Source organism: Rhinolophus hipposideros, assembly GCF_964194185.1.
Source record: "Rhinolophus hipposideros genome assembly, chromosome: 3".
Classification (NCBI taxonomy): Eukaryota; Metazoa; Chordata; class Mammalia; order Chiroptera; family Rhinolophidae; genus Rhinolophus; species Rhinolophus hipposideros.
In genome coordinates this window covers 100140883-100166959 of record NC_138049.1, presented here as the reverse complement: position 1 = coordinate 100166959, position 26077 = coordinate 100140883, and the positions used below count along the sequence as shown (strand labels likewise).

The window sequence follows — 26077 nt, the reverse complement described above, 5'->3', positions numbered from 1 at the left end:
GAGGAACATTTTCCCATATTAAAAAAAAAAAAAGCATTTAAAAATGTTACTAAGAAGTAAGTGGTATAAATGTACAGACTATTTCAATAACATAATGTTTACAAAGACCATTAGATATTTCTGTTTAACTCATACCAAGACATGAATAAACTATTATATTCTCCACCTGGTGTAAGACTATTCTTTCTTCACTGACTTTGTCTCTCTTGTTCTCTGTCATCTGTTTATGAAATTTCTGCTTGACTAAAGGTTATATTTGGTCTTCTTGTTAAGGTCTCTGCGTGCTATAGGTGTATAGATGGCCCAACTGTCATCTGAAGTTTGTGCCAAGCAGGAAAAAGAATAAGAAAAAGAGCTGGTAGAGTTAAAAAAAAAAAAAAAAAAGATACTGCTCCCAACGTGGTAGGGATATATGTGTGCGGCTCCTTTATCTCTGACCCCACCAGTCTCAGACTGCTTTCAGCTTCCACTTACTGAAAGTTGGTGAAGAATAGATGCTTAAGTCTTGACCCTTAACCAGTTGCGGAAATGAGTGAGGATAGGCACTTTAAAAATATGAGCTGTTTTTCTTGTTGTTACATGAGGCTTAATTGGTTTCTGACGTTATCCTATTACATGTACTTGAATTGTTTCAACTTTCTAGAAATTATGTAGAGTAGAAATAGCATTTTTCTGAAAACTTAAAATATTTACTTATATTATTCTAAACCCAAGGAAAGCTTAGGAAATAGCAGACTGCCAGAAATTGCTCAAAGAAGTTACTTTAATACGCCTTAAAATACAGATGACTTAGTTGGGGAATAAATTTGCTCTTATTAATGTTTTATATTATATTGAATCAATATTCTCTCACTACTCAATTCTATAAATTTTGTTCAAAGGTTTCTATTTGCTCTCATGTGTTTCCTCAATTTAACAGGTATTAGCAGAAGTCACAGTAAGTGCTCAAGCTTCAGCCAAAGTAAAAAATGAAGTGCAGGAGGTGAAAGACAAAGCCCAAAAAATTGTGGATGAAATTGACAATGAAAAAGTAAAAGCTGAGACCAAACTGGAGGCGGCTAAACCTGCACTGGAAGAAGCAGAAGCAGCCCTGAATGTGAGTAGTGTATTATTATCCCTTCCCACACGAGTCCTGGCAGGCACCATGTTTCATTACATGTAATCAGAAAACTGAACTGAATTCTTTTTGTTTTTGTTTTTGCTGTAAGACATTGTGTATTAATAAAGGATGTATTTGTTGGTTCCAATATATGTTTCCCTGAAACAATAAAAAGCTGTACCTATTTTGAACATAATTATATTAGAAAGGCTACATTACAGATGAGGTAAATGTGAGGCAAATTTTATCCCAAAAGACAAAAGTAATTATTCCACAAATAGCAATTCATTAAAGGTATATAAATTCAGGTATCAAACTGTAAAGTACATTGTTGTACCCCAACTTATGGGATATCCAGGCTTAAAGAAGCCTCAAACTTTAGAGCTATTATTAATTAACATATTAAAGGTTTAACAGTCAAGTTGTAGTTAGAATATCTCCACATATATGTACTATGTATACCTCTTAATTTTTAAAGATTTTTATTAAAATATAGCTAACATACGATATTATATTAGCTTCAGGTGTACACCATAGTTATTCAACATTTATATACCTAAAGAAGTGATCACCAAGATGAATCCAATAACCACCTGACACCATACCACGATAGCACAATATTATTGACTATATTCCCTATGCTGTGTGTTACATCCCCATGGCTTACTTGTTTTATACCGTGTTTCCCCGAAAATAACACCTAGCTGGACAATCAACTCTAATGCCTCTTTTGGAACAAAAATTAATATAAGACCCAGTATTATATTGTATTATATTATACCTGGTATTATATTATATTACATTATACCCCGTCTTATATTATAGTAAAATAAGACTGGGTCTTATATTAGTTTTTGCTCCAAAAGACTCATTAGTGCTGATTGTCCGGCTAGGTCTTATTTTCAGGGAAACACAGTACCTGGAAATTAGATCCTCTTATTCCCCCTCTTCTTCCCACCCCCCCTTTTAAAATTTTTCAATTACAGTTGATATTCAATATTATTTTATATTAATTTCAGATGTACAGCATAGTGGTTAGACATTTATATACTTTAATAAATGATCCCTGACTAGCCCAGTATAGTACCCCCTTGGAACTATACACAGTTATTACCATATTATTGACTATATTCCCTATACTTTACATTCCCGTGACTATTTTGTAACTACTGATTTGTACTTCTTAATCCCTTCACTATTTTCATGCTGGCCCCAAACCCCCTACTATCTATCACCCCAATAAATCTAGTACCCATCTGGCACCATATGTAGTTATTACAATATTATCAACTATATTCCTTATGCTATAACCTACATCCCAATGAAAACTTTCTAACAACCCATTTGTACTTCTTAATCCCTTCCGCATTTTCACCCACTGCCCATCTAGCAGCCATCAAAATGTTCTCTGTGTCTGTGAGTTTGTTTCTGTTTTGCATGTTTATTTTGTTCTTTACATCCCACATATAAGAGAAATCACATTGCACCTGTCTGTCTCTGTCTGACATGCTCCATTCAACAGAATACCCTTCAGGTCCACCCATGCTGCCAGAGATGGCAAGATCTCATTCCCTTCCATGACTGAGCAATATTCCATTGTATATATGTACCACCTCCTCTTTATCCATTTATCCATTGGCAGACACCCAGGCTGCCCTCACCTCTTTGGCCATTGTGAAAAATTCTTCAACGAACATATGGATGCTCATGTCCCTTTGAAGTAGCATTTTGGGTTTCTTTAGATAAATACCCTGAAGTGGGATTACTGGGTCCTTCTTGGACTCTTGTTATAGCCTTTGTTTTAAAATCTATTTTGTCTAGTATAGCTATTGCTACTGCAGCTATTTTGTTGTTGTTTCTATTTTTGTGAAACACCTTTTTCATCCCTTTATGTTCAGTCCTTGTGTGTCTTTCGATCTGAACTGAGTCTCTTGTAGATAGTATATGTAAGGGTCTTGTTTTCTTATCCTTTCAGCTACCCTATATCCTTTCATTGGAGCATTTACTACATTTATATTGAAATCAATTGTTTATAGATATGTAGTTATTGCCACTTTATTATTCATATTTTTGGGTTAGTTGTGTTTTATTTTTTTGGTGTGTGTGTGTGTGTGTGTGTGTTTAAGATTTTATTGGGGAAGGGGAACAGGACTTTATTGGGGAACAGTGTGTACTTCCAAGACTTTTTTTTTCCAAGTCAAGTTGTTGTCCTTTCAATCTTAGTTGTGGAGGGTGCTGTTCAGCTTCAAGTTGTTGTCCTTTCAGTCTTAGTTATGGAGGGCAAGCTCAGCTCCATGTCTAGTTGCCATTGCTAGTTGCAGGGGTCGCAGCCCACCATCCCTTGCGGGAGTGAAATCAGCAACCTTTTGGTTGAGAGAACACCCTCCAACCAACTGAGCCATCCAGGAGCTCAGCAGCAGCTCAGCTTAAGTTGCCGTGTTCAATCTTACTTGCAGGGGGCGCTGCCCACCATCCCTTGCGGGACTCAAGGAATCAAACTGGCAACCTTGTGGTTTAGAGCCGGTGCTTTAACCAACTGAGCCATCCAGGAGGCAGCTCAGCTCAAGGTGCTGTGTTCAATCTTAGTTGCAGGGGGCAAAGCCCACCATCCCTTGCGGGACTCGAGGAGTTGAACCAGCAACCTTGTGGTTGAGAGCCCACTGGCCCATGTGGGAATTGAACTGGCAGCCTTCGGAGTTAGGAGCATGGAGCTCCGACCGCCTGAGCCACCAGGCTGTCCCCGTGTTTGTTTTTGTTTTTTTGTTTTTATTTATTTATTTATTTTTTTGTCTTAAAGAAGTCCCTGTAACAATTCTTGTAGTACTGGTTTGGTGGTGATGAACTTTAGCATTTTCTTGTGTGGGGATCTCTTTATCTGTTCTTCAATTCTAAATGATGGCCTTGTTGGGTAGAGTAATCTTGGTTGCTGGTCCTTTCTTTTCCTCACTTTGAATATTTCCTGTGAATCCCTTCTGACCTGCAAAATTTCTGTTGAGAAATCAGCTGACACTCTTATGGCAGCTTCCGTGTAGGTAACTAACTTCCTTTCTCTTGCTGCTGTTAAGATTGTCACTTTGTGTTTAACATTTGGTATAATTTTTTTTTTGGTATTTTAATTATGTGTCTTAGTGTGAGCCTCTTCAGGTTCATATTGTTTGGGACTCTCTGCACTTCCTGGGTTTGTATTGTGTATTTCTTTTCTTTGCCTGGATAGAGAAGTTTTCTGTCATTATTTCTTCAAATACAATTTCAATACTTTGCTCTGTCTCTTTTCTTTCTGGTACCCCTATGATGCAAATGTTGGTACGCTTGATATTGTCCCAGAGGCCCCTTAAACTGTCCCATTTTTTTTTCTTGGATTCTTTTTGCTTTTTGCTTTTCTGATTGGGTGTTCTCTGCTACCTTGTTTTCTAAATCGCTGATGCGATTTTCTGCTTCATCAAATCTACCATTGAATCCCTCTAATGCAGTCTTCATTTCAATTGTTGTAATCTTAATTTCATATGGTTGTTTTTTATGTTTTCTATCTGCATTTTTATGTTTCCTATCTCTTTATTGAAGTTCTCCCTGAGGTCACCGAGCATCCTTATACCAATGTTCTGAACACTGCATTTGATAGATTACTTGTCTCTATTTTGTTTAGTTCTTTTTCTGGAGCTTTGTTCAGTTCTTTCATTTGGGACATGTTTCTTTGTCTTCCCATTTTGGCTGCCTCACTGTGTTTGTTTCTATGTATTAGGTTGGTCTGCTATGTCTCCCAGTCTTAGTAGAGGGGACTTATGTTGTAGGTGTCCTTGGGGCTCAGTGGTACAGTCTTCCTAAACACCTCAGCCAGGTGCTCCAGGAGTATCCCTTGTATGGATTGCATGCACCCTCCTGGGTAGTTGAGCCTTTGTTGCTGTTTGCACATCAGTGGGAGGGATTGATCCTCTAGCTGATTGGTTGGTTGTGAGGACTGGCTGTGACTACAGTGGAGAAGCTGTTGTGTAGGGACCCTGTGGAGCAGGATTCACTTTAGCAGGCTCTGGTGCCTGGAAGGGGCCTCACTGGAGGTCAGGTTCAGCTGTAGCCTGTGCCCCGCCTGGGCCCATCTGTCATGAGCCACAAAAGCCATCTGCAGATGGCCTCCACTCATGCTGGGCTTGGAGGTGCCTTGAGAGGCCAACCCATGAACTGAGGCCAGCTGTGGCTAGTGTGAGGCTTAGCACTGTTTAGCAAGAGTTACGGGACATGCTGAAGATAGGTGCTGCTTGTTTGGGTTTTGTGAACCTTTGAGAGATTTTAAGAAATTCTGCAACATGAGCCAAGATAGGTCATTTGCACTGGAAGTGGCTTGGGTGTGCCCAAAAGTTGGGCAGGGTGGAGTCTCAGGGAATCATCAGGGTGGGGTGAAGGAACAATGTTAGCCAGGTTGATGGACATTCAGATATTGTGGCTGCCTGCATTTGCACACCAGGAGGGGTGAGGACTCAATGAAGAATCAATGGTTTCTGCATTCACAGGTGAATATTACCAAACATTCAAAGAAGAATTAACACCTACTTTTCTCTATTTCAAAAACTTCAAGAGGAGGGAATGCTCCCAAGCTCATTTTATGAGGCCACCATTACCCTGATTCTACAACCAGACAAAGACATTACCAAAAAAAGAAAACTATAGGCCCATATCCCTGATGAACATGGATGCAAAAATTCTCAACAAAATATTAGCAAACCGAATTCAGCAATACATTAAAATGATCATCCACCACGATCAAGTGGAGTTTATTACTGGTATTCAAGTTGCTTCAATATCCACATATCAATTAATGTGATACATCACATAAACAAAATGAAAGGTAAAAATCATGTGATCATGTCAAGATGCAGAAAAAGCATTAGGGTTAGGTTTGTATTTTGGTTAAGTTTAAGATGGTTACTACACTTATTGGGGGAATCACTTCATAAATTTTGTAAATGTCTAACCACTGTGCTTGTCACCTGAAACTAATATAAAATAATACTGACTGTCAACTATAATTTAAAAAAATAGTCACGGGATGTAAAGTGTGGGGACTATAGTCAATAATATTGTAAAAACTATGTATAATGTCAGATGGATACTAAACTTATAGGAGGGATCACTTCATAAATTACAAAAATTATGTAAATGTCTAACTACTATGTTGTACACCTGAAACTGATATAAAACAATATTGAATGTCAACTATAATTTTAAAAAAATAGACATGGTGTATAAAGTATAGCATAGAGAAGATAGTCAGTAACATTGTAATTGTGCAGTGTGAGATGTGTAACAGACTTATTGGAGTTATCACTTTGTGAGGTATATAAATATATAATCACTAGGTTGTTTTGTACACTTGAAACTAATGAAAAAAATACAAGTATCAGATTTTCATATGACTATGAATACTACTCAATAAAACAATATTGATTTCTAAACCCAAATACAGACTATCAAGCCAAATGATATTGCCACAGTCAGGAAACTTGCAAAGCCCCCGCATCTTATTATGAGAATCATGGACTGCGTTCTGTTGCTATTTCAAAAGAAAATTGACCCTGTTACTATGGATCCAGAAAAGCCTTGCTGCAAGCCATCATGGGGAGAGTCATTAAAAGTAAGTAAAATCCATCTTTATAAGCCTTATGAGGGGCATCAGGTGCCCTCATCCCAGGGTACTTAATATAGACCAGACAAGCTGGTAGACAAAACTCATTCATTGTGTATTGAATAATTTATCTTAATCGGCATCTCCCCAAAATGTAACTGTGGAAAAATTTTACAACTGAATGTTTTCTTTTTATAAAATCTGTTCAGAACCAGTCTTGATGTCAACCCAACCTAGTCTCCAAAAGGAGATCTGTGTGGTCAGTGGCATTTAGGTGCACTCACATGGCAGGAAGCTTCCGTAGCTTTTATTGTTACTCTTTCACCATGGAAATGGGAAAACAGTTTACAATTTACAGATTTGATTTACTAATGCCATAGTCTTGGTTTGTATGTTTAGAGCAAATCACTTATTACTTCTTTGAAACAAATTCAATTTAGAAGTACATACTAACTCAGAAAAAAAGTATTTCTTTTCTTCCAGAACTTACATGTTGTAATACTATTTTTCAGCTGATGAGTGCGACGGGCTTCCTGTGGAACCTTCAGCAGTTCCCCAAGGACACAATAAATGAAGAAACGGTTGAGTTACTGCAGCCGTATTTTAATATGGATGATTACTCTTTTGAAAGTGCCAAAAAAGTCTGTGGGAATGTGGCTGGTCTGCTGTCTTGGACACTTGCTATGGCAACGTTTTATGGTATCAATAGAGAAGTGTTGCCTCTGAAGGTAAAAGTTTCCCTCCTTCTCCCAATAAATAAGTACTTTATAAAATTAGTCATTAAAAGGCAAAGCATAATTTTGACTAACAAAGGTAGGTGTCCCTGTTACCAGCTTATCTTTTTTTCTGTATGTACTCTCAGAGTTTCTCATTCTTTTTACATCTGTTACGTGTTTCCTGGCATCACAGACAAGAAACCAAAACCACTTGTTAACTTAGGGACTGAATTTATCAGGAATAATAATCAAGCTGTCATAAAATAAAACTTGCCATTTCTTTAAAATTTGGAGATGAGGTTTGGAAACTGGATTTGATTGCTGTATTCCAAACAAAATTTATAAAAATTAGGAACAACACCTAGAATGTTTTCAATTTCAAAGACAGAAAGAGAAACTTATATGCATCTAAGAAACAAACAAAATTTTAAAAGTTGCTTAGAAAAGAGGAGAAGTCAGGGTGTCACTGACATCCCACAACCCTAAGTATTAACACTAAGAAATAATGAAAAAACACATGCAGAGTATTGAGGAGGAAATTGCTGGGATGCAAAAATTCAAAAACTGGTCAAGCTGCCCTTCACGTATGAGGGAACAGAAAAGACATTCTCAAGCATGCAATTTAAGTATTGTAGGACACACACAAACACACACACACGCCCATATATACTGGCCCAGACCATCCTTCATGCCTGAGGGAACAGAAGGCCATTCTCAGGAGTGCAAAGGAGTCATAAAATATACCACCCAGACAAGCACTACCCCCACTGCTCATCCCCAGCCCCATAAAGCTAAAATTGTTGAAAGTGGCTGTCTCTGGAATGGAAAATGGTGAGTAGGTGGGCAGGGGGTTACTGGTTTTCATAATAAGTGATTGCCTCTTTAAACTCTGTGCTTTGAGACAAATAGAAAATAAATTTAAGAAAGAAGATTTAACAGAGGGAAATGATGAGAAAATATAGCAAACATACCCAAACAAAAAGATACCAAGAGAGAACTATTACTATAAATGTAGAATTCAAGAAGAAAAGCACTTGTAAGAGCCATTATTTTTTATTGATAAACATTTTGATCCACTGTGAGACTTAATTGTAATAACGTTTATGCAATACATAAAATAGTATCAAGTTACATAAAGCAAAACCTATTAATATTTTAAGTGGGGATTAATAAAAATACTATTGTAATTTGAGATTGTGGCACATAATATCAATCTACCACAGATCTGCGAGGCATAGGGCTACCTTTATCGGTGTGCACAGAGAGTCCTATGTTTAGAAGGCCCATGCTTGGCTTAATGCTCTGCTGTCACCCTCTTGAAGTTCTTAATAATTTTTTAACAAGAGAAACCACCTTTCCATTTTACACTGGGCCCTGCAAATTATGTATCCAGTCTTGAGTAGACATAAATTAATAATTATATAGAGATTTTATACTATATTATTTGTAAGGTTCAATAGCTCCATTGACTTGCTTCAATATAAACAAAGAGTATGAAATTACTCCTAGTATCCAAGAAACATTTACAAAAATTGATCATATTGAATATTAAAAAGAAGACCTTGCTCCAATTTCCAAAAGCAAAAATTGCTGAGGCCTCATTCTCTGATAATAAGCAATAAAATTGGAAGTTTACATTTAGAAAAGCTAGTCACTTCTATTTAGAAAGTGATGACAAAAAACTGGTTACCAAGGCTAGTTATGATGTGACCAAAATGGTACGTCCTTAGCCCTTAAATGAATCAAAGAAACTAAACACTCCAGTACATACTCATTTATACATAAACACAAAATTTGAAGAAAGCAGAATAGAGCTAATAAAAGTAACATTAAAAATTAGAGAAGAGAAAAGTAGCAGAATTTATGAGTAAATCTAAGAACTGATGCCTTGCAAAAACAAAATATAATAGATATGTTCTTGAAAAGTCTAACCAAGAAGAAAATACAGAAGAACAAATGAGAATGGAAAGATAAATCCATATAATCACAGATGCATAGATTTAAATAATTGAAAAGCAAATTTTACAGATATATGTAAATACGTTAGAATTTCCTGGGGGGAAAAAGGGCTAAATTCAGATAAATGAAATATTGAGAAAGAGAATAAGAAAGTTATCCAAAATCTACACCAGAAGGCTCTGGGGTATCTGACTTTGCTGATTAATTACTTTAAATTTACAAGAAACAGATAATTACCATGTTGTAGGACTTAGGAAAAAGATGAAAAACTGTTATAGTAATGTCACTTCAAAGAATCTTTGCCAAAGAAACCATCCAAAGTGTTTACATACTCAAAAGTATTTGTCACAGCATTGTTTGTAATGATTTAAAATGGGAGGGAAAAGGAACTGTCTGAAAGTACAGAAAAGGTTAAGTAAATGATAATACATCCAAATTGTGGGATATTATGCAGCCATATAATTAATGTTTGTGAAAAGGTGTTTAAGGATGTGGGGAACTGATTATAGACTATATTAGGTGGGGGAAAAATATCAAAATGCCAGTCATCAACTTCTTAACACAATACTCAGAGACTATCTCTGGGAAATATCATGGGTAATTTTTGTTCTCCTTTGTATATATGTTGCTGTGTTTTCCATGTTTTCTACATTGAACATTAATAAATAAAAGAAGAACTTTAATGAAATATCTCCAAGATCCTTTGCTTTCCCAGCTGAAAACACTGTAACAGATAACCTCAGAATACCATCTAGGGCAAAACTTATCTCATTTATGTATTTAACAATTAAAATCTAATTTAAATTTCAAAAACTTATTGATTAAAATCAAATTATGTATTTATCAATTAAAAGCAAATGTTTCACAGCGCTAATACCGCCCTCCACTAATCACCTCTTCTTCCCTTCAAGGCTAACCTGGCCAAACAAGAAGGCCGCTTAGCAGTTGCTAATGCTGAGTTGGGGAAGGCACAGGCACTGCTTGATGAGAAACAAACTGAGTTGGATAAAGTACAAGCAAAATTTGACGCAGCAATGAATGAGAAAATGGTGAGATTAAATACACAAAATTACTGAAATGACATACTGAAATTTTATACAGTATGTGTTGTATTTAGAAATTAAGCAAATGTTTATGATGAAAAAAAATATTTACCTGAATGCCTTTACTCACTATGTGTACTTATTTTGGATCTTTGACACTTTAAATTCTTTTTTGTGTCTTTTAAAGAATCGTTTTCTATATGACCAAAGAGTACTAACTTTGGAGTTAGAACACTGGGTTTTAGATCCAGCTCATGAGTTTATTAATTGTGCATTTGAGGGCAATTGAGCTAGAATTATCTGTCAAATGGGGATCCTAATACAACCTCATGGAATTGGTTGTAATCAGTGGTGGTTTGATAAATGTTCCATAGTCAGCTTGTGGGGAGCGGGGGCCAAGGGGAGAAGAAAGCCCTGATTCAGCGGGTTTGTTGATTCCCGTGGTCTAGGTATTCCCATCACTGCCCATTTTAAGCTATCAATGGGATGACATTGCACACAGATTTGGAAAAATATGCAGCAGCACACCATTATACATTATTTCCACCATGCAGACATAATTGACTTAAATAGATAATACTAAAACATAGTAAATAATTAGGAAGTGATGAGTTTGGGTTATTTGTTACCTTTTCTTTTAACATAATGTTTAATTGTAAGTTTATATAGCTTAATTTTTAATAATGGCTGTGTTGAACACCAGCTCACACATTTCCTGAAAATTTAGCAATTGGCTCTTGAGAGTTGATAAGAGCTAGCTGCAGCACACTCCCATTGTATAGAAGTTTTCTGGGGGAAAATACTTTGTAAACTGCAAGGAACTCAGAATTATTATTAAATCCAAGACTTACAATGGTATATTTTATTGACTTGACACTGTTTTGAAAATATTTAATAGAAATACTGTTTTAAAGACAAACAAAGGAGAAACAAAAACTCATAGACACAAACAATAATTTAGTGGTTACCAGAGGGTAAGGGGGTGGGGGGTGGATGATGAGGGTAAAGGGGATCAAATATATGGTGATGGAAGGAGTACTGACTCTGGGTGGTGAACACACAATGGGATTTATAGACGATGTAATACAGAATTGTACACCTGAAATCTATGTAAATTTACTAACAATTGTCACCCCAATAAAATTAATTAAAAAAAAAAAAAAAAAAAAAAAAAAAAAAAAAAAGAAATACTGTTTTAATTTATATGATTTGGATTCTCTCTTACATAATTGCTTTTCTTGAAATTTTATAAGGTAAAACATTCTGAATGAATTACTAAAATTTAATATGTAAAGTTTCACTCACACTGTATTTTTAGATTATATTTATTTTGCACATTAAGAAATTCCTCCGTGTATTTTTGCTTGTTAATATAATGGATGTTTGAGTAAGCAGTTTTTTTGTTAGTTTCAGGTGCACAAAACAATCTAATAGTTAGACATTTATCATTTATATCCCTCACACAGTGACAACCCTCTCCCCCCATCCACTACCCCTCTGACATTGCACACAGCCATTACATTTCCACTGTCTCTATTCCTAATGCTGTACTCCGCTTCTTGTAACTAATTGTAGTTGACATTCATTATTGTTCAGCTTCAGCTTCAGGTTGATTAAGATGTTTTTAAATAAATTCTTTGAAACATTCTTCCCTTATGAACATAGGATTTGCTTAATGATGCCGATATGTGCCGGAAAAAGATGCAGGCTGCTTCCACTCTCATCGATGGACTGAGCGGAGAAAAAATCCGATGGACTCAGCAAAGTAAAGAGTTCAAAGCTCAGATTAATAGGTATACATGTTGGTCTTTGTTATAATTGCTCTTCTGCTTAGTCACCACCTCAAATGCCACCTGCGCGTGACATTAGAGAACATAAAATCCATCTCCGTGTGAAGTGCTTTTCTCCTTCACTTCCATATATCCATTTCTGAATCTCGTCACCTAAGAAAGTGCTTCCAGCTTAAGTTAGGCACTTAAAACAGAGAGGGAAGAAAATTTTGTGAGACATTTTAAATCTCAATTTTGGTTCAGCGATGTGGATTTTCAGTACGAGAGTGCTCCTCCTATGGTTTAGTTTTGCCAGAACAATCTAGATGCTGGCTCCAGTTGTCTGCTTTTCCCTATGGGTGTCCTCAGAAAACTTCAAGAGGGGAATGAGAAAGGAAAAACAGTTTAACCAAGACTGACTCCAAGCAGGGCCAGGCATGCGGTGGGTGCCGCACACTTGTCTCTTCTGTGTGTCTCCTCTGTGTGTCGACGCTCTGGACCTACAGGCTGCAGGCAGGACCTTCTCTCCTGCTCCCTGACAGTCCCCAAATGTGGTCACTTCCACCCTTTGTCGGGCTTGGGGGCTCCTTTGTGCATGGTCTCTTTATGTCTGGCCACCAAGTGTTATGCACGAAGCAAAGAAGAATTTCACCTCCTAACAACAAAACTGCACTGTGGCCTTTCAGACTCCTTAATGGGAGAGCTTAAACTGTGTCAGGTGACTCACTTTCTGTTTTTTCTTAACAGACTCGTAGGTGATATTCTGTTGTGCACCGGATTCCTTTCCTACCTTGGGCCTTTCAATCAGATATTTAGGAACCTTTTGCTTAAAGATCAGTGGGAAACAGAGTTGAGGGCACGGAAGATTCCTTTCACTGAAAACCTGAATATTATTTCAATGTTGGTGGATCCTCCAACAGTAAGTATTACTTTCCTCATAGTATTAACTTGAATTTCAGTCTTGTGTTATTTCTTACTTACGAAGAAATCAAGGTACACTTACTTTCTTTATTTTTTCATTTAATTAAAAAGGTGGTTTTGAAAATTCTTAAGAGCTCCAAAAATGAATTTTCTTTGTTGTATAAATGTTCCTTTGCATTTTTGGAAATCTTGCTTTCATATTAATACCAATTGCACTGTTATGAACTAGAAAGTCACTGTGAGTTATAGACTTCCTGATACTGAACTCCTCTTATAGCCCTCCATTATTTATACCAGTCCTGTTAAGTCACTCAAACATTGTAGGCAAATGTAGACATTAACGAGGCCATCATGACTACTGGTGTTAATCTTCTTCTGATCATTAACTGTCTCTTTTTTAGGGTCCAGCAGCAGAACACAACAGAAAATTCTGGTGTCACTGAGTAACAGCGTGTCCTGCTACACTAACCTTCCTTGTTGGGAATTTGATGTCTCTGTCAATTTTCACTATATCTTGCAGAGCTCCTGTGGTATTAAATGCTTTCCAGGCAATTTGTATTCATGAGCTGCTTTTCTGATTTGTGAATATACTCCCCAGTTGCTGTTTCCTTAGAGATGCCATGCTGTTAATTTCGTGTTATCTCTGTTTCAAAGTTAAAAAATTAATCTTTTCCAATTCAAACAATGTTGAGCTGAACCTGACAGGGCCTAGATAATGCACTGGAGCTACAATGGGACCCTGGCGAGGCAAAGTGGGCCAGGATGCTCTTTATAAATTACGGCCTTTGGAGGTGCTGGGATAATTTAACGAAGGTGTAGGCTGGTTGGTTCATTGGATCTTGGGTGATTTTATTGATCGTGTGGAAGCAGGCTAGCAATTCCCCTTAATTTGGCAAGGAAAAATATTTTTTTAATGTCATTGATGAGCTCCTGCCAATATAATGTAAGCAGAACCTAGGGCAGGAAATGGAAGTTTCAGAGGCTTATACCAGGGTTTATCTTCTCTGACCTCTCATTCCATATATTCATTATCTCCCCTGACCCGACAGTCTGGATCCCACCCACTCAGAGTCACCATATTTCAAGCCCCTATGTTCTCTGAATGTTCAGCAACCATGCTTCAAACTCCTCAAATCAGGTTTCATATGCAACCAATTTAACAGTATTTCCGTGTAAGTATGAAAATTCAGCATAAAGGACTAAACCTAATGTTGAGTTATTAGAGGAAGGATTTATTAGATGATAAATTTGTTTTTTGTTTTTATTTAATATTATGTGGTTCACATTTACAAGTTTGGGTTTTTTTCTAGGTAAACTGTTGCATAGTCTCAGTGGAAAAAATATGTCCAAATTTTAAATTCTTTTAGATTGTGATACTTCTAATTACTAATGAAAGCATTCTTGTTCTCCTTTGAATGGCCATACCCATTTCCTGTTATTCAGATTGGCGAGTGGGGGCTGCAGGGATTACCAGGAGATGACCTCTCAATTCAGAATGGCATTATTGTGACAAAGGCCACCAGATACCCACTCCTCATAGATCCACAAACTCAAGGCAAAACTTGGATTAAATCAAAGGAAAAGGAAAATGATCTGCAGGTATGTACCAGGCATAGGAAAGGAATCTTGAAATTCTCCCAAAATTTCAGTTGAATCTACCAGTCATACAGTTGTTTGCTAATTATACACCCTTAAGTTTTGTAACAGGGATTTAGGGCAAAGGCTTTGGTATTTTCTCTCTTTTGTGCTCTCTCTTGATCTCACCCCCCATCCCCACCCCTCCACCCCTGCCCATTTCCCTGGCTCTGTTCCTTTTGCCAATATTACATGTGGCTTTTATTCTGGGCCTGGGGTCTTGGCTTATAGGAAAGCAGCAAAGGAAGAACTTGTGATTTAGGCCCCTTGTGCTGACCTAGCTCAGATGCTTTGTACTGCATCTGAGTCCAGGATTGGGGTTGGAGTCTAGGAAGGTGTTCATTTTAAGGTAGGGGTAGACAAAGGGCAGAATTCCAGCCCTCCTGGCTCCCTTGGGGACCCTGTTACTGTAACTGATATTTCTATTCAGCTACCAACTATTCATTGTTTCCTAGACACTGTTCCCAGTTTTAAGCTTCCTGGATCCATCTTTTTGCTTGTACTATTTCCATTAACGAAAATATCTTTCTCCACCCTACTGCCCACTTCATTTACATCCCTTATAAAAATCTTAAATATTCTTCAAAGTCCACATCCAACACTACCTTGATCAAGACTTTTTTGGGTACTGAAAAGAAAGCCTGTCCTGAATCCTCACAGTGTATTGTTTGCACTTGTGTTGTGGATTTAGACTTAATGTCTTTCCTGAATTATTCTTTGCATGTTTGTCTTCTATCTCTACTATATCACAAACTTCTTGCTGACCAGGTTTATAGTTTTACACATCTTCATATTTTCTTCACAGTTCTTTATATAGAGTAGAAATTCTGATATCTATTGAATTTAAAGGAATTAACCAAAATGTATCATTGCCATATATATGTGTGTGTGTGTATATATATATATATATATATATATATATATATATATATATATATATATATATATATAAAACGAAAGAAAAAAAAAGCCAGAAGAATCATTTGGTCTCATTTGGTCATCTTTTTTTTTTTTTAATTAAAGTTTATTGGTGTGACAATTGTTAGTAAAATAGATTTATAAATCTATATATACTATGTTTACTATAAAATAGTAAACATAGATTTCAGGTGTACAATTCTGTAATACATTATCTATGTATCACATTGTGTGTTCACCACCCAGAGTCAGTTCTCCTTTCATCACCATATATTAGACCCTGTTTACCCTCTTCTAGAGCCCCCCTCCCCTTATCCTCTGTTAACCCCTAAACTATTGTCTATGTCTATGAGTTTTTGTTCCTTCATTTGTTTGTCTTCTTCTTTTGTTGTTTTCAGTTTTATGTACCACATGTCAGTGAAATCATATGCTTCTCTACTTCTTCTGTCTGACTTATTTCGCTTAGCATCATAATCTCAAGATCCATCCATGTTGTTACAACTGGTACTATTTCATTTTTTCTTTCCGCCAAATAGTATTCCATTGTTTATATATACCACAACTTCTTTATCCATTCATCTATCGAAGGACATTTTGGTCGTTTCCAGGTCTTGGCCACCATAAATAAAGCTGGAATGAACATTGGAGCATACATGTCTTTATGGATAAATATTTTCAGATTTTTTTGGTAGATACCCAGGAGAGGGATTGTTGGGTCATATGGTAATTCTATTCTAATTTTTTGAGGAACCTCCACACTGCCTTCCATAGCGGCTGCACCAGTCTACATTCCCACTAACAGTGTATGAGGGTTCCTTTTTCTCCACGGCCTCTCCAGCACTTGTTACTGTTTGTCTTATTGATGGTAGCCATTCTGACTGGGGTGAGGTGATATCTCATTGTGGTTTTTATTTGCATTTCTCTGATGATTAGTGATGTTGAGCATTTTTTCATATATCTATTTGCCATTTGTAAGTCCTCTTTGGAGAAATGTCTCTTCAGGTCCTCTGCCCATTTTTCAGTTGGGTTGTTTGTTTTTTGTTGTTGAGTTGCATGAGTTCCTTGTATATTTTGGAGATTAGCCCCTTATCAGAGGCACTGTTTGCAACAATCTTCTCCCATTCAGTAGGTTGCCTCTTTATTTTGTCGATGGTTACCTTTGCTGTGCAGAAGCTTCTACGTTTGATATACTCCCATTCATTTATTTTAGCTTTTACTTCCCTTGCGTTTGGAGTTAAATTCATAAAACGCTCTTTGAACCAAAATCCATAAGTTTAGTACCTATGTTTTCTTCTATGCAAAGACCTTATGCTTAGGTCTTTGATCCATTTTGAATAAATTTTGGTACATGGTGACAGATAGCAGTCCAGTGTCATTCTTTTGCATGTGGCTTTCCAATTCTCCCTGCACCATTTATTGAAGAGGTTGCCTTTTCTCCATTGTATGTTTTTTGCTTCTTTGTCAAAAATTATCTGTCCATATTTATATGGATTTATTTCTGGGTTCTCAATTCTATTCCATTGGTCTATGTGTCTGTTTTTCTGCCAATACCAAGCTGTTTTGATTATTGTTGCCCTGTGTACAAGCTAAAGTCAGGGAGTGTGACACCTCCAGTACTGTTCTTTTTTCTTAAGATTGCTTTGGCTATTCGGGGTCTTTTGTGGTTTTATACAAATCTGAGGATTTTTTGTTCTATTTCTTTAAAAAATGCCATTGGGATTTTGATGGGGATTGCATTAAATCTGTATATTGCTTTGGGTACTATGGCCATTTTAACTATGTTGTTTCTTCCAATCCATGAGCACGGAATGTCTTTCATTTCTTAGTGTCTTCTTCAATTTCTTTTAAAAAATATCTTATAGTTTTCAGCATATAGGTCCTTCACATCCTTGGTTAAGTTTATTCCTAGGTATTTTATTCTTTCTGCTGCAATTGCAAAAGGAATTATTTTTTTTATTTCTTTTCCTGACATTTCATTGTTAGTATATAGGAATGCAATGGACTTTTGTACGTTGATTTTGTAGCCAGCAACTTTACTGTATTCGTTGATTGTTTCTAACAGCTTTTTGGTGGAGTCTTTAGGGTTTTCTATATATAGCATTATGTCATCTGCAAAGAGTGACAATTTAACTTCTTCATTCCTAATTTGGATGCCTTTTATTTCTTACTCTTGCCTGAAGTTTCTCTGGCAAGGACTTCCAACACTATGTTGAAAAGCGGAGGTGATAGGGGACAGCCCTGTCGTGTCCCTGAACGTAGAGAAAAGGGCTTCAGTTTTTCACCAGTAATTATGATATTAGATGAGGGTTTGTCTATATGGCCTTTATTATGTTAAGGTATTTTCCTTCTATACCTATTTTATTAAGTGTTTTTTTCTTTTTTCTTTTTTTTTTAGATTTTATTGGGGAAGGGGAACAGTTCTTTATTGGGGAACAGTGTGTACTTCCAGGACTTTTTTCCAAGTCAAGTTGTTGTCCTTTCACTCTTAGTTGTGGAGGGCGCAACTCAGCTCCAGGTCCAGTTGCCATTGCTAGTTGCAGGGGGTTCAGCCCACCATCTCTTGCGGGAGTCGAACTGGCAACCTTGTGATTGAGAGGATGCACTCCAACCAACTGAGCTATTCGGGAGCTCAGCAGCAGCTCAGCTCAAGGTGCTGTGTTCAATTTTAGTTACAGGGGCACTGCTCACCATCCCTTGCGGGAGTCGAACTGGCAACCTTGTGGTTAAGAGCCCACACTCCAACTAACTGAGCCATCTGGGAGGCAGCTCAGCTCAAGGTGCCATGTTCAATCATAGTTGCAGGGGGCGGAGCCCACCATCCCTTGCGGGGCTTGAGGAATTGAACTGGCAACCTTGTGGTTGAGAGCCCCCTAGCCCATGAGGGAATCGAACCGGTAGCCTTCAGAGTCAGGAGCACGGAGCTCCAACCACCTGAGCCACCGGGCCAGCTCTAATTAAGTGTTTTAATCATAAATGGATGTGTATCTTGTCAAACACTTTTTCTGCATCAATTGTTACAATCATATGATTTTTGTCCTTTATTTTGTTTATGTGATATATCACATTGATGGATTTGCCTATGTTGAACCATCCTTGTCACCCTGGGATGAACCCCACTTGGTCGTAGCGAATAATCTTTTTAATGCATTGTTGTATTCTATTTCCTAGAATTTTGCTCGGGATTTTTGCATCTGTATTCATCAGAGATACTGGTCTGTAGTTTTCTTTTTGTGTGTTATCCCTACCAGGTTTTGGTATCAGGGTAATGTTGGCCTCATAAAATGAGTTTGGGAGTATTGTCTCTTCTTCAGTGTTTTAGAAGAGTTTGAGGAGAACAGGCATTAGATCCTTTTTAAAGGTTTAGTAGAATTCACTAGTGAAGCCATCTGGTCCCGGACTTTTGCTTTTGGAAAGGTTTCAGATGACTGATTCAATTTCATTACTGGTGATCGGTCTATTTAGATTTTCCAGTTCTTCATGGTTCAGCCTTGGAAGGCTATATGTTTCTAAAAACTTGTTCATTTTTTCTAGGTTATTGAATTTGATGGCATATAGTCCTTCATAGTGTTCTTGGATGAATCTTTGTATTTCTGTGGCATTCATGATAACTTCCCCTCTTTCATTTCTGATTTTGTTTATTAGTATCTTTTCTATTTTTATTTTAGTGAGTTTAGCCAAGGGTTTGTCAATTTTATTAATCTTTTTAAAGAACCAGCTCTTTGTCACATTATTTTTAATGTTGTCTATTTCATTTAGTTCTGCTCTGATTTTTATTATTTCCTTCCTTCTCCTGACTTTGGGTTTCAGTTTGTTCTTCTTTTTCTAGTTCTTTAAGGTGTAACATGAGGTTATTTATCTGGGGTTTTTCTTGTTTCTTGAGATAGGCCTATAATGATATAAATTGCCCTCTTAAAACTGCTTCACTGCATCCCCAAAATTTTGGTAGGATGTATTTTCATTGTCATTTGTTTCTATGTATCTTTTGATCTCTCCTCTTATTTCTTCTTTGACTTGGTCATTTTTTAAAAGTATGTTGTTTATTCTCCACATATTTGTGTTTTTTCCTGCTTTCGTTTTGCAGTTGATATCCAATTTCAAAGCCTTGTGATAAGAGAATATGCTTGGTATGATTTCAGTCTTCTTAAATTTGCTGAGGCTAGTTTTATGTCCCAATATATGGTCTATCCTCAAGAATGTTCCATGTGCACTAGAAAAAAATGTATAGTCTGATGTGCTAGGGTGAAGTGCTCTATAAATGTCAGTTATGTCCATTTCATCTAATGTGTCATATAGGGCTGCTATTTCTTCCTTTATTTTCTGTTTGGATGATGTATCCATAGCTGTCAATGATGTATTTAGGTCCCCTAGTATAATTGTGTTTTGGTCAATTTCTCCCTTTAGTTCTGTTAGTAGTTGCTTGGTATATTTTTTTTGGTGCTCCCTGATTGGGGGCATAAATATTGATGACTGTTATGTCTTCTTGTTTCATAGTCCCCTTTATCATTATGAAATGTCCATCTTTGTCTCTTGTTACCTTTTTTATCCTGAAGTCTATTTCATCTGATATCAGTATGCCACACCTGATTTTCTCTCGATACCATTTGCTTTGAGTGTCAATTTCCAACCTTTCACTTTGAGTCTATGTTTGTCCTTGTAGCTGAGATGTGTCTCTTGGAGGAAGGATATGGTTGGGTTTAGTTTTTTGATCCAATCTTCTATTCTGTGCCTTTTTATTGGTGAGTTCAGTCCATTTTTATTTAGGGTGGTTGTTCTGTCTTTGGTTTTCTGGTAAGACTGTGTCTCCATTGTTTCTTTGCCTCTTGTTGTCTATTATTTCTGTGTGGTGGTATGTTATGATTTTTCTCTCTTTTATTACATTACATTTTTCAGTTCTGGATATTTTTTTTGAGTGGTTACCATTTAGTTTGTGTAAAAGAAAGTTTGCTATTTAGAGTATTCCATTTTCTTCAGAATGTTTACTTTCTCCATTCCCACATTCCAGTCCGGCCTTTACCCTCCCCCCTTATATGTTTTGGTTGCCACAAATTATCCCTATTGATGCTGGTCGAATAGCCTCCTTTGTATTTCTTGTAGTGCAGGTCATGTGTTAGAAAATTCCCTCAGCTTCTGTATGTTGGAAAGGTCTTTATTCCTCCTTCATATCTAAAGGATATCTTTGCTGGATATATTATTCTTGGCTCATAATTTCTGTCTTTCAATAGTTTGAATATTTGATTCCATTCTCTTATGGCTTGTAGAGTTTCTGCTGAAAAATCTGATGAGAATCTAATGGGCTTTCCTTTGTAGATTACTATCTTCTTTTCCCTGGCTGCCTTGAGGATTCTTTCTTTGTCGTTAATTTTTGACAACTTCAATACAATGGCCTTGAAGAAGGACTGTTGGGGTTGAGGTAATTAGATGTTCTATTTGCTTCTTGGATTCGAGGATCCAGTTCTGTCCACAAAGGTCTCGTCGACTATTTGTTTGAATATACTTTCTTTTCCCTTGTCTCTTTCTTCTCCGTCTGGTATGCCCATTATTCTTATATTGCTCTTTCTGATGGAGTCAGAAAGTTCTTGTGGAGTTCTTTCATTTCTTTTAAGTCTCAAGTCTCTTTCTTCTCCCATCCATGTCATTTCCAGATTTCTATCTTTGATGTCACTGATTCTTTCCTATATCTGGTCAACATTACTACCTAAGTTGGCTATTTCATTCTTCATTTCTTTTATTGAGTTCTTAATCTCCAGAAATTCTATTTGGTTCTTTTTTAAAAATTTCAGTCTCTTTGGTAAAATGTTTATTTTGTTCTTTGATTGTTTCTGAGTTCATTAAACTACCTGTCTGTGTTTTCTTGCATCTCGTTGAGTTTTTTAAAAACTGCAATCTTGAATTCTCATATTTAAGATTTAAGTCACATATTTTCATGTCTTTAAGTTCACTTTCTGGAGATTTTTCATTTTCTTCCTGAGCTGTCTTATTCCCTTGGTTATTCATGACAATTAACGATTTATTATTTCTCTTCCTAGACATCTACAGGAGTGGGTTTTCCAACAGGTTGATAGAAAGAGGTCTTTCTTTTGTTTTCCAGTAGGTGTTGGTTGAATGTTTTATTTTCTCTCCAACTGCAGTCTTTTATTCTCTCTCACACTGTAGTGTTATATTTTCTCTGCACTATTCCAGCTTCTCACATAATGGAGGAATTTCCTGGAAGGCAGGCTTCTCCTTTGTGAACATTGTTCACCTGGGTCATAGGGCACCACCTTCACGTGGAGAGCTTTTGAAGTTCCAAATCTCTTTCTGCACCAGATTCAGAGCCCCTGTGTTTCAGCAGTTCTGTTTACTCCTGGAGGGATATCCCAGATAGGTGGGGACAGGGCATTGCATTGTGAGAGATGGCCCAGAGCAATGGCAGTGACCACCACCACTTCCACAGCTCCCTCCCCTTTGCCAGAACTGGTTGGGCTGTGAGTCCATGTCTGTGGACCACAGTTCTCAGAACTGCAAATATTCTGTTCTTTTGGTCTGACACAGCTACTGTTCCATTTCTAGCATTGGGCAGGTGGGGGCAGGGCGCACTCTGGGAGTGCAGGGAGGAGGCGGCTAGTCTCAGTGCCTAAGGCTTCCATTCTCTGCTCGGCAGTGAGGGCTTAAATCACCATTTTCAGCCTTCTTCCCTCAGTCTTTTCTCCGAGGTCTCTGTCATGAGCGTTGGGTTCAGCTGTGTTGTATGCTTCCCCCTCAGCCCTGTGGGCCACAAGCAGAGCCCTAGCAGTCCAAGTTCTTTCTTCTCCTACAGCTGCGGTAGTTCTAGGATGCAGCGAGCTCAGAGCACTGAGCTGGGTTTGCGTCCTGCACCCACGCGGTCCCGTCTCTGCACTTCTCCTTTCCCTCCTCCCCCACTTGGGTAATTTGCCCACCTTTAGGTGATTTCAGTAGTGGGCCTCTTAGTCTTGTCTGTCTGCTGCACAGGGAGTCCTCTGTGGAGTTATAGGTGTTCAATTTGTTGTAAATTCCAGGTGAGATTTCAAGAGGCTCACCTCACTGCAATTTTTATGGTGTCATCCCTGGTCATCTTGATAAACACAGAAAAAGCACTTGGTAAAATTCAACACCAATGCATGATAGAACTTCCAGAAAACTAAGAATAGAGTATCAGGTAAATAGTATGTATATAAGGCCTACAAAATACACTACATTTAATCCTGGGATATTGAAAGGGATCCTTCTGAGATCAGTGCTTAGCCAGAAAGTGGACACTGCTCAGTGCTCAGGAGCACCCCTAGATACTCCCATCTCATTAACACTTTGGAACACAATGCATCAGTCTACGTTTAGTTAGAAAACCTGGAGGAATCCTGGTAAGGATCAGAATGGAAATGAAGGGGAAGAGTGAAAGGAAATAGAGGCCATGGAATGTAGCTTCTGAGGAGCTATGTTCACAGAGGAGCACATGCCAGTCCTAACCTTGTCTGGATCCAGCTCACTGTACTTGCCCCTTATTCCATTCCTCTTGCCTTCCCCGGCTATTGATCTTCCTGCTTGTCTGGTTCTTATTTTTCCTGATCATAGCCTTATCTTCTCCGTTTTGGCATTGAACTCATTGCTAGCCTTCAGTAATGTCCTTCCTGATGCAACTCAGACCCAAGAAGTAACAGACCCAAGAAGTAACAGAAATATGCTGGAGACACTTCCTCTTTAAGAAGTAACAGAAATATGCTGGAGACACTTCCATATTTTAGAAACTCTTAACTGCTGGAATATAAGCAGACAGAACTATATTCTTCTTACTCAGACGATGTTATTTTTCTAAATATATGGATCAGCACATAAATAAAAATATAAATGAAAACAAAATGAAATAAAATTATTTTTTCTCAACTTGAGAAGGAAAACAAAAAAAATGAAGCAAAAATTCTTCAGAGAAACAAAAATAAGTGAAAAACAACAGCAACATGTTTTGTATGTCTATGGCACACTCCACCTGGGCAGCTTTGCCAAGGACACGTTCAATGTCTTCTCCAGAACCTACAGTTCTGACTTCTGGAAAGAGAAGGTATTCCCAGGTTTCCCTATGAAGAATTCACTACCTTGTAAAGATCCCAACATTTGAGTATCTGTGCAGATGACCCAGGCTCTGGTGGTAACTACCACATAGTGTTTCTACACAAGAAAAATCAAGTGAACTGAACCTGAAGTTATGACTCTAAAATATTATTTCACGTTTATAAAAGACATTGAAGGTGGTAAAAAATAATCTTAAATAAATTGACAATCTGAAAATTATTATTTCTATACTTGTATTAGAGTTCACCAGAGAAACAGAAATAATAGCATGCCTATGTATAGGTATAAATATATATATTTATATATATATATATATATGTATATATATATACACACACACACATATATACATATATATAATATATTATGAGAGATTGGCTCATGGTATTATAGAAGCTAAGAAGTCCCATGATCTGTCATTTGCAAGATGGAGGTCCAGAAATGCCGGTGGTGTAGTTCTAGTCCAAATACCAAAGACCTGAGAACAATGAGAGCCAATGGTCTAAGTCCTACTCTGAGACCGAAGGCCCAGGAATCGGGAAGTGATGTACAAGTGCAGAAGATGGACGTCCCAACTCAAGCAGGAGCAAACTTACGCTTCCTCCATCTTTTTGTTCTCAGTGAATTGGAAGATGATCACCCAAATTGGTGAAGGTGATCTCCTTAACTCAGTCTACCAATTTAAATGCTAATCTCTTCTGGAAAAACTTTCATAGATACACCCTGAAATAATGCTTGCCAGCTATCTGGGCATCACTTATCCCAGTCAAGTTGACACCTAAAATGAACCATCACACTTGGGAAGGAAATCACAAAAATAGAATTTACTCCTTGGAAAAACGAGCATGACAATAACATTTAGTCTTATTGGGACCTTATTTCGTCTTGTTTAATAAGCTAGTTAAAGCTCTTTGTTCAGATTTATTACCTTATTAACTTATCGTAAGGCCTTTCACAGCATAGCATTTGTATTAAAAATGCTATCCATACAATGGCAAAATTCTTTCATGTGCAGGGTTTTTTGTTATTTCCTTTGTAACCAAAATAGGACAAAGGTAGACTTATTTAATTTTTTAATTCCACATCTTTTTTTCATAGCAAGTGAAAGATCATATCTTTTCATTTCACTCTCCTCATCACTTGCTCTCCCAATGGATCTTCCTTGTGTCTTAAGATCAGCATTCACAGTAACATAAAGGCTGTACTTAAATTCAGAGGATGGACTATAAGGAGATAGATAGTTGAGGACTGAACCTTTGGGAATCCTCACACTTAGACAGGCAGAAGGATCAAAGGAGAAGTAAGAGTTCAAAGCCAACTGGCTCATGCAAAGATCAACCAGCCCAGTGTGTCTATTTTAACTAATAACAAACATTGATCTACAAATTGGAGAGTCTGCCAGGCATTCAAAATTCTAACTAAATTTTTTTTCTTATATTTTATAAGAATATTCTTTATATCTTACAAACATATAAAAAGTGAATGTATAGTCTTTTCGGTTGATTTTGTGGAAAGTATCATACTCATCCATTGTGCCACTGTTAGAGACAGGATACCTGGATGGACCCTTGGTTTGACTCCATATATCATTTCTGACTTTTATGCTCTTTTTTCCGTATCACTTACTCATCTTATAGAAGTCCCGAAAAGGTAAATGCATATCACAAATATGCAAATTCCTTTGCTTTCGCTGAGTAACTTTAGCTATGTAAGTTTAAAAGGATTGATCCTTGACTACTGTTCTTCCGTCTGTAACCCTCTGCTCAGGAGTACCATTTGATTCTCCTCTTTCAATCAAAGAGAACCCATTATGCCTCCAGGACTTGCACAAATCATGATCGTGACTCACCAAGTTTTGAAAATTAATGTTCATTTGTTACTTTTATTTTCTATAAACAAATCTTCCTATATCGTCCTCAAAATTCTCAGTCACCTCTTGGTTTCCACTTAGAAAGGGGCACATTCTTTCTAACATTTTTATAGTGATGAACTCTTTATTTTTAGGTGACATCTCTGAACCATAAATATTTCCGCACACACTTGGAGGACAGCCTTTCCTTGGGCCGACCCCTTCTCATTGAGGACATTCGTGAAGAGCTGGATCCAGCCCTGGATAATGTATTAGAAAAGAATTTCATTAAATCAGGCACCAGTTTCAAGGTGAGCTTTGAAGAAAAAAAAGAAGAAGAAGAAAAGGAAAAAGAACAATGGTGATATCTACTTATCTTTTTGAGCATAGCAGTAAAGGCAATTTCTTTCAGGTGGTAGTATTTGGTACACTGGAAAATAAATAATTTCCAAACTCATATTCAGTGTTTACACAAAAAGCATAGTATCTT

General features: G+C 37.2%; 1 protein-coding gene across 1 annotated transcript in view; it reads left to right on the top strand.

Moving 5' to 3' along the window:
- Positions 1-26077, top strand: part of DNAH8 (dynein axonemal heavy chain 8) — a gene marked incomplete at both ends in the record, with an annotated part of 336864 nt that overhangs the window by 224189 nt on the left and 86598 nt on the right. Inside the window, 8 exons of the mRNA XM_081042394.1 lie at positions 920-1096; positions 6555-6722; positions 7226-7441; positions 10300-10437; positions 12097-12224; positions 12948-13119; positions 14565-14720; positions 25743-25898. Of these exons, the coding sequence (XP_080898520.1) occupies positions 920-1096; positions 6555-6722; positions 7226-7441; positions 10300-10437; positions 12097-12224; positions 12948-13119; positions 14565-14720; positions 25743-25898 (1311 nt within the window). The remainder of the gene's footprint in view (positions 1-919; positions 1097-6554; positions 6723-7225; positions 7442-10299; positions 10438-12096; positions 12225-12947; positions 13120-14564; positions 14721-25742; positions 25899-26077) is intronic.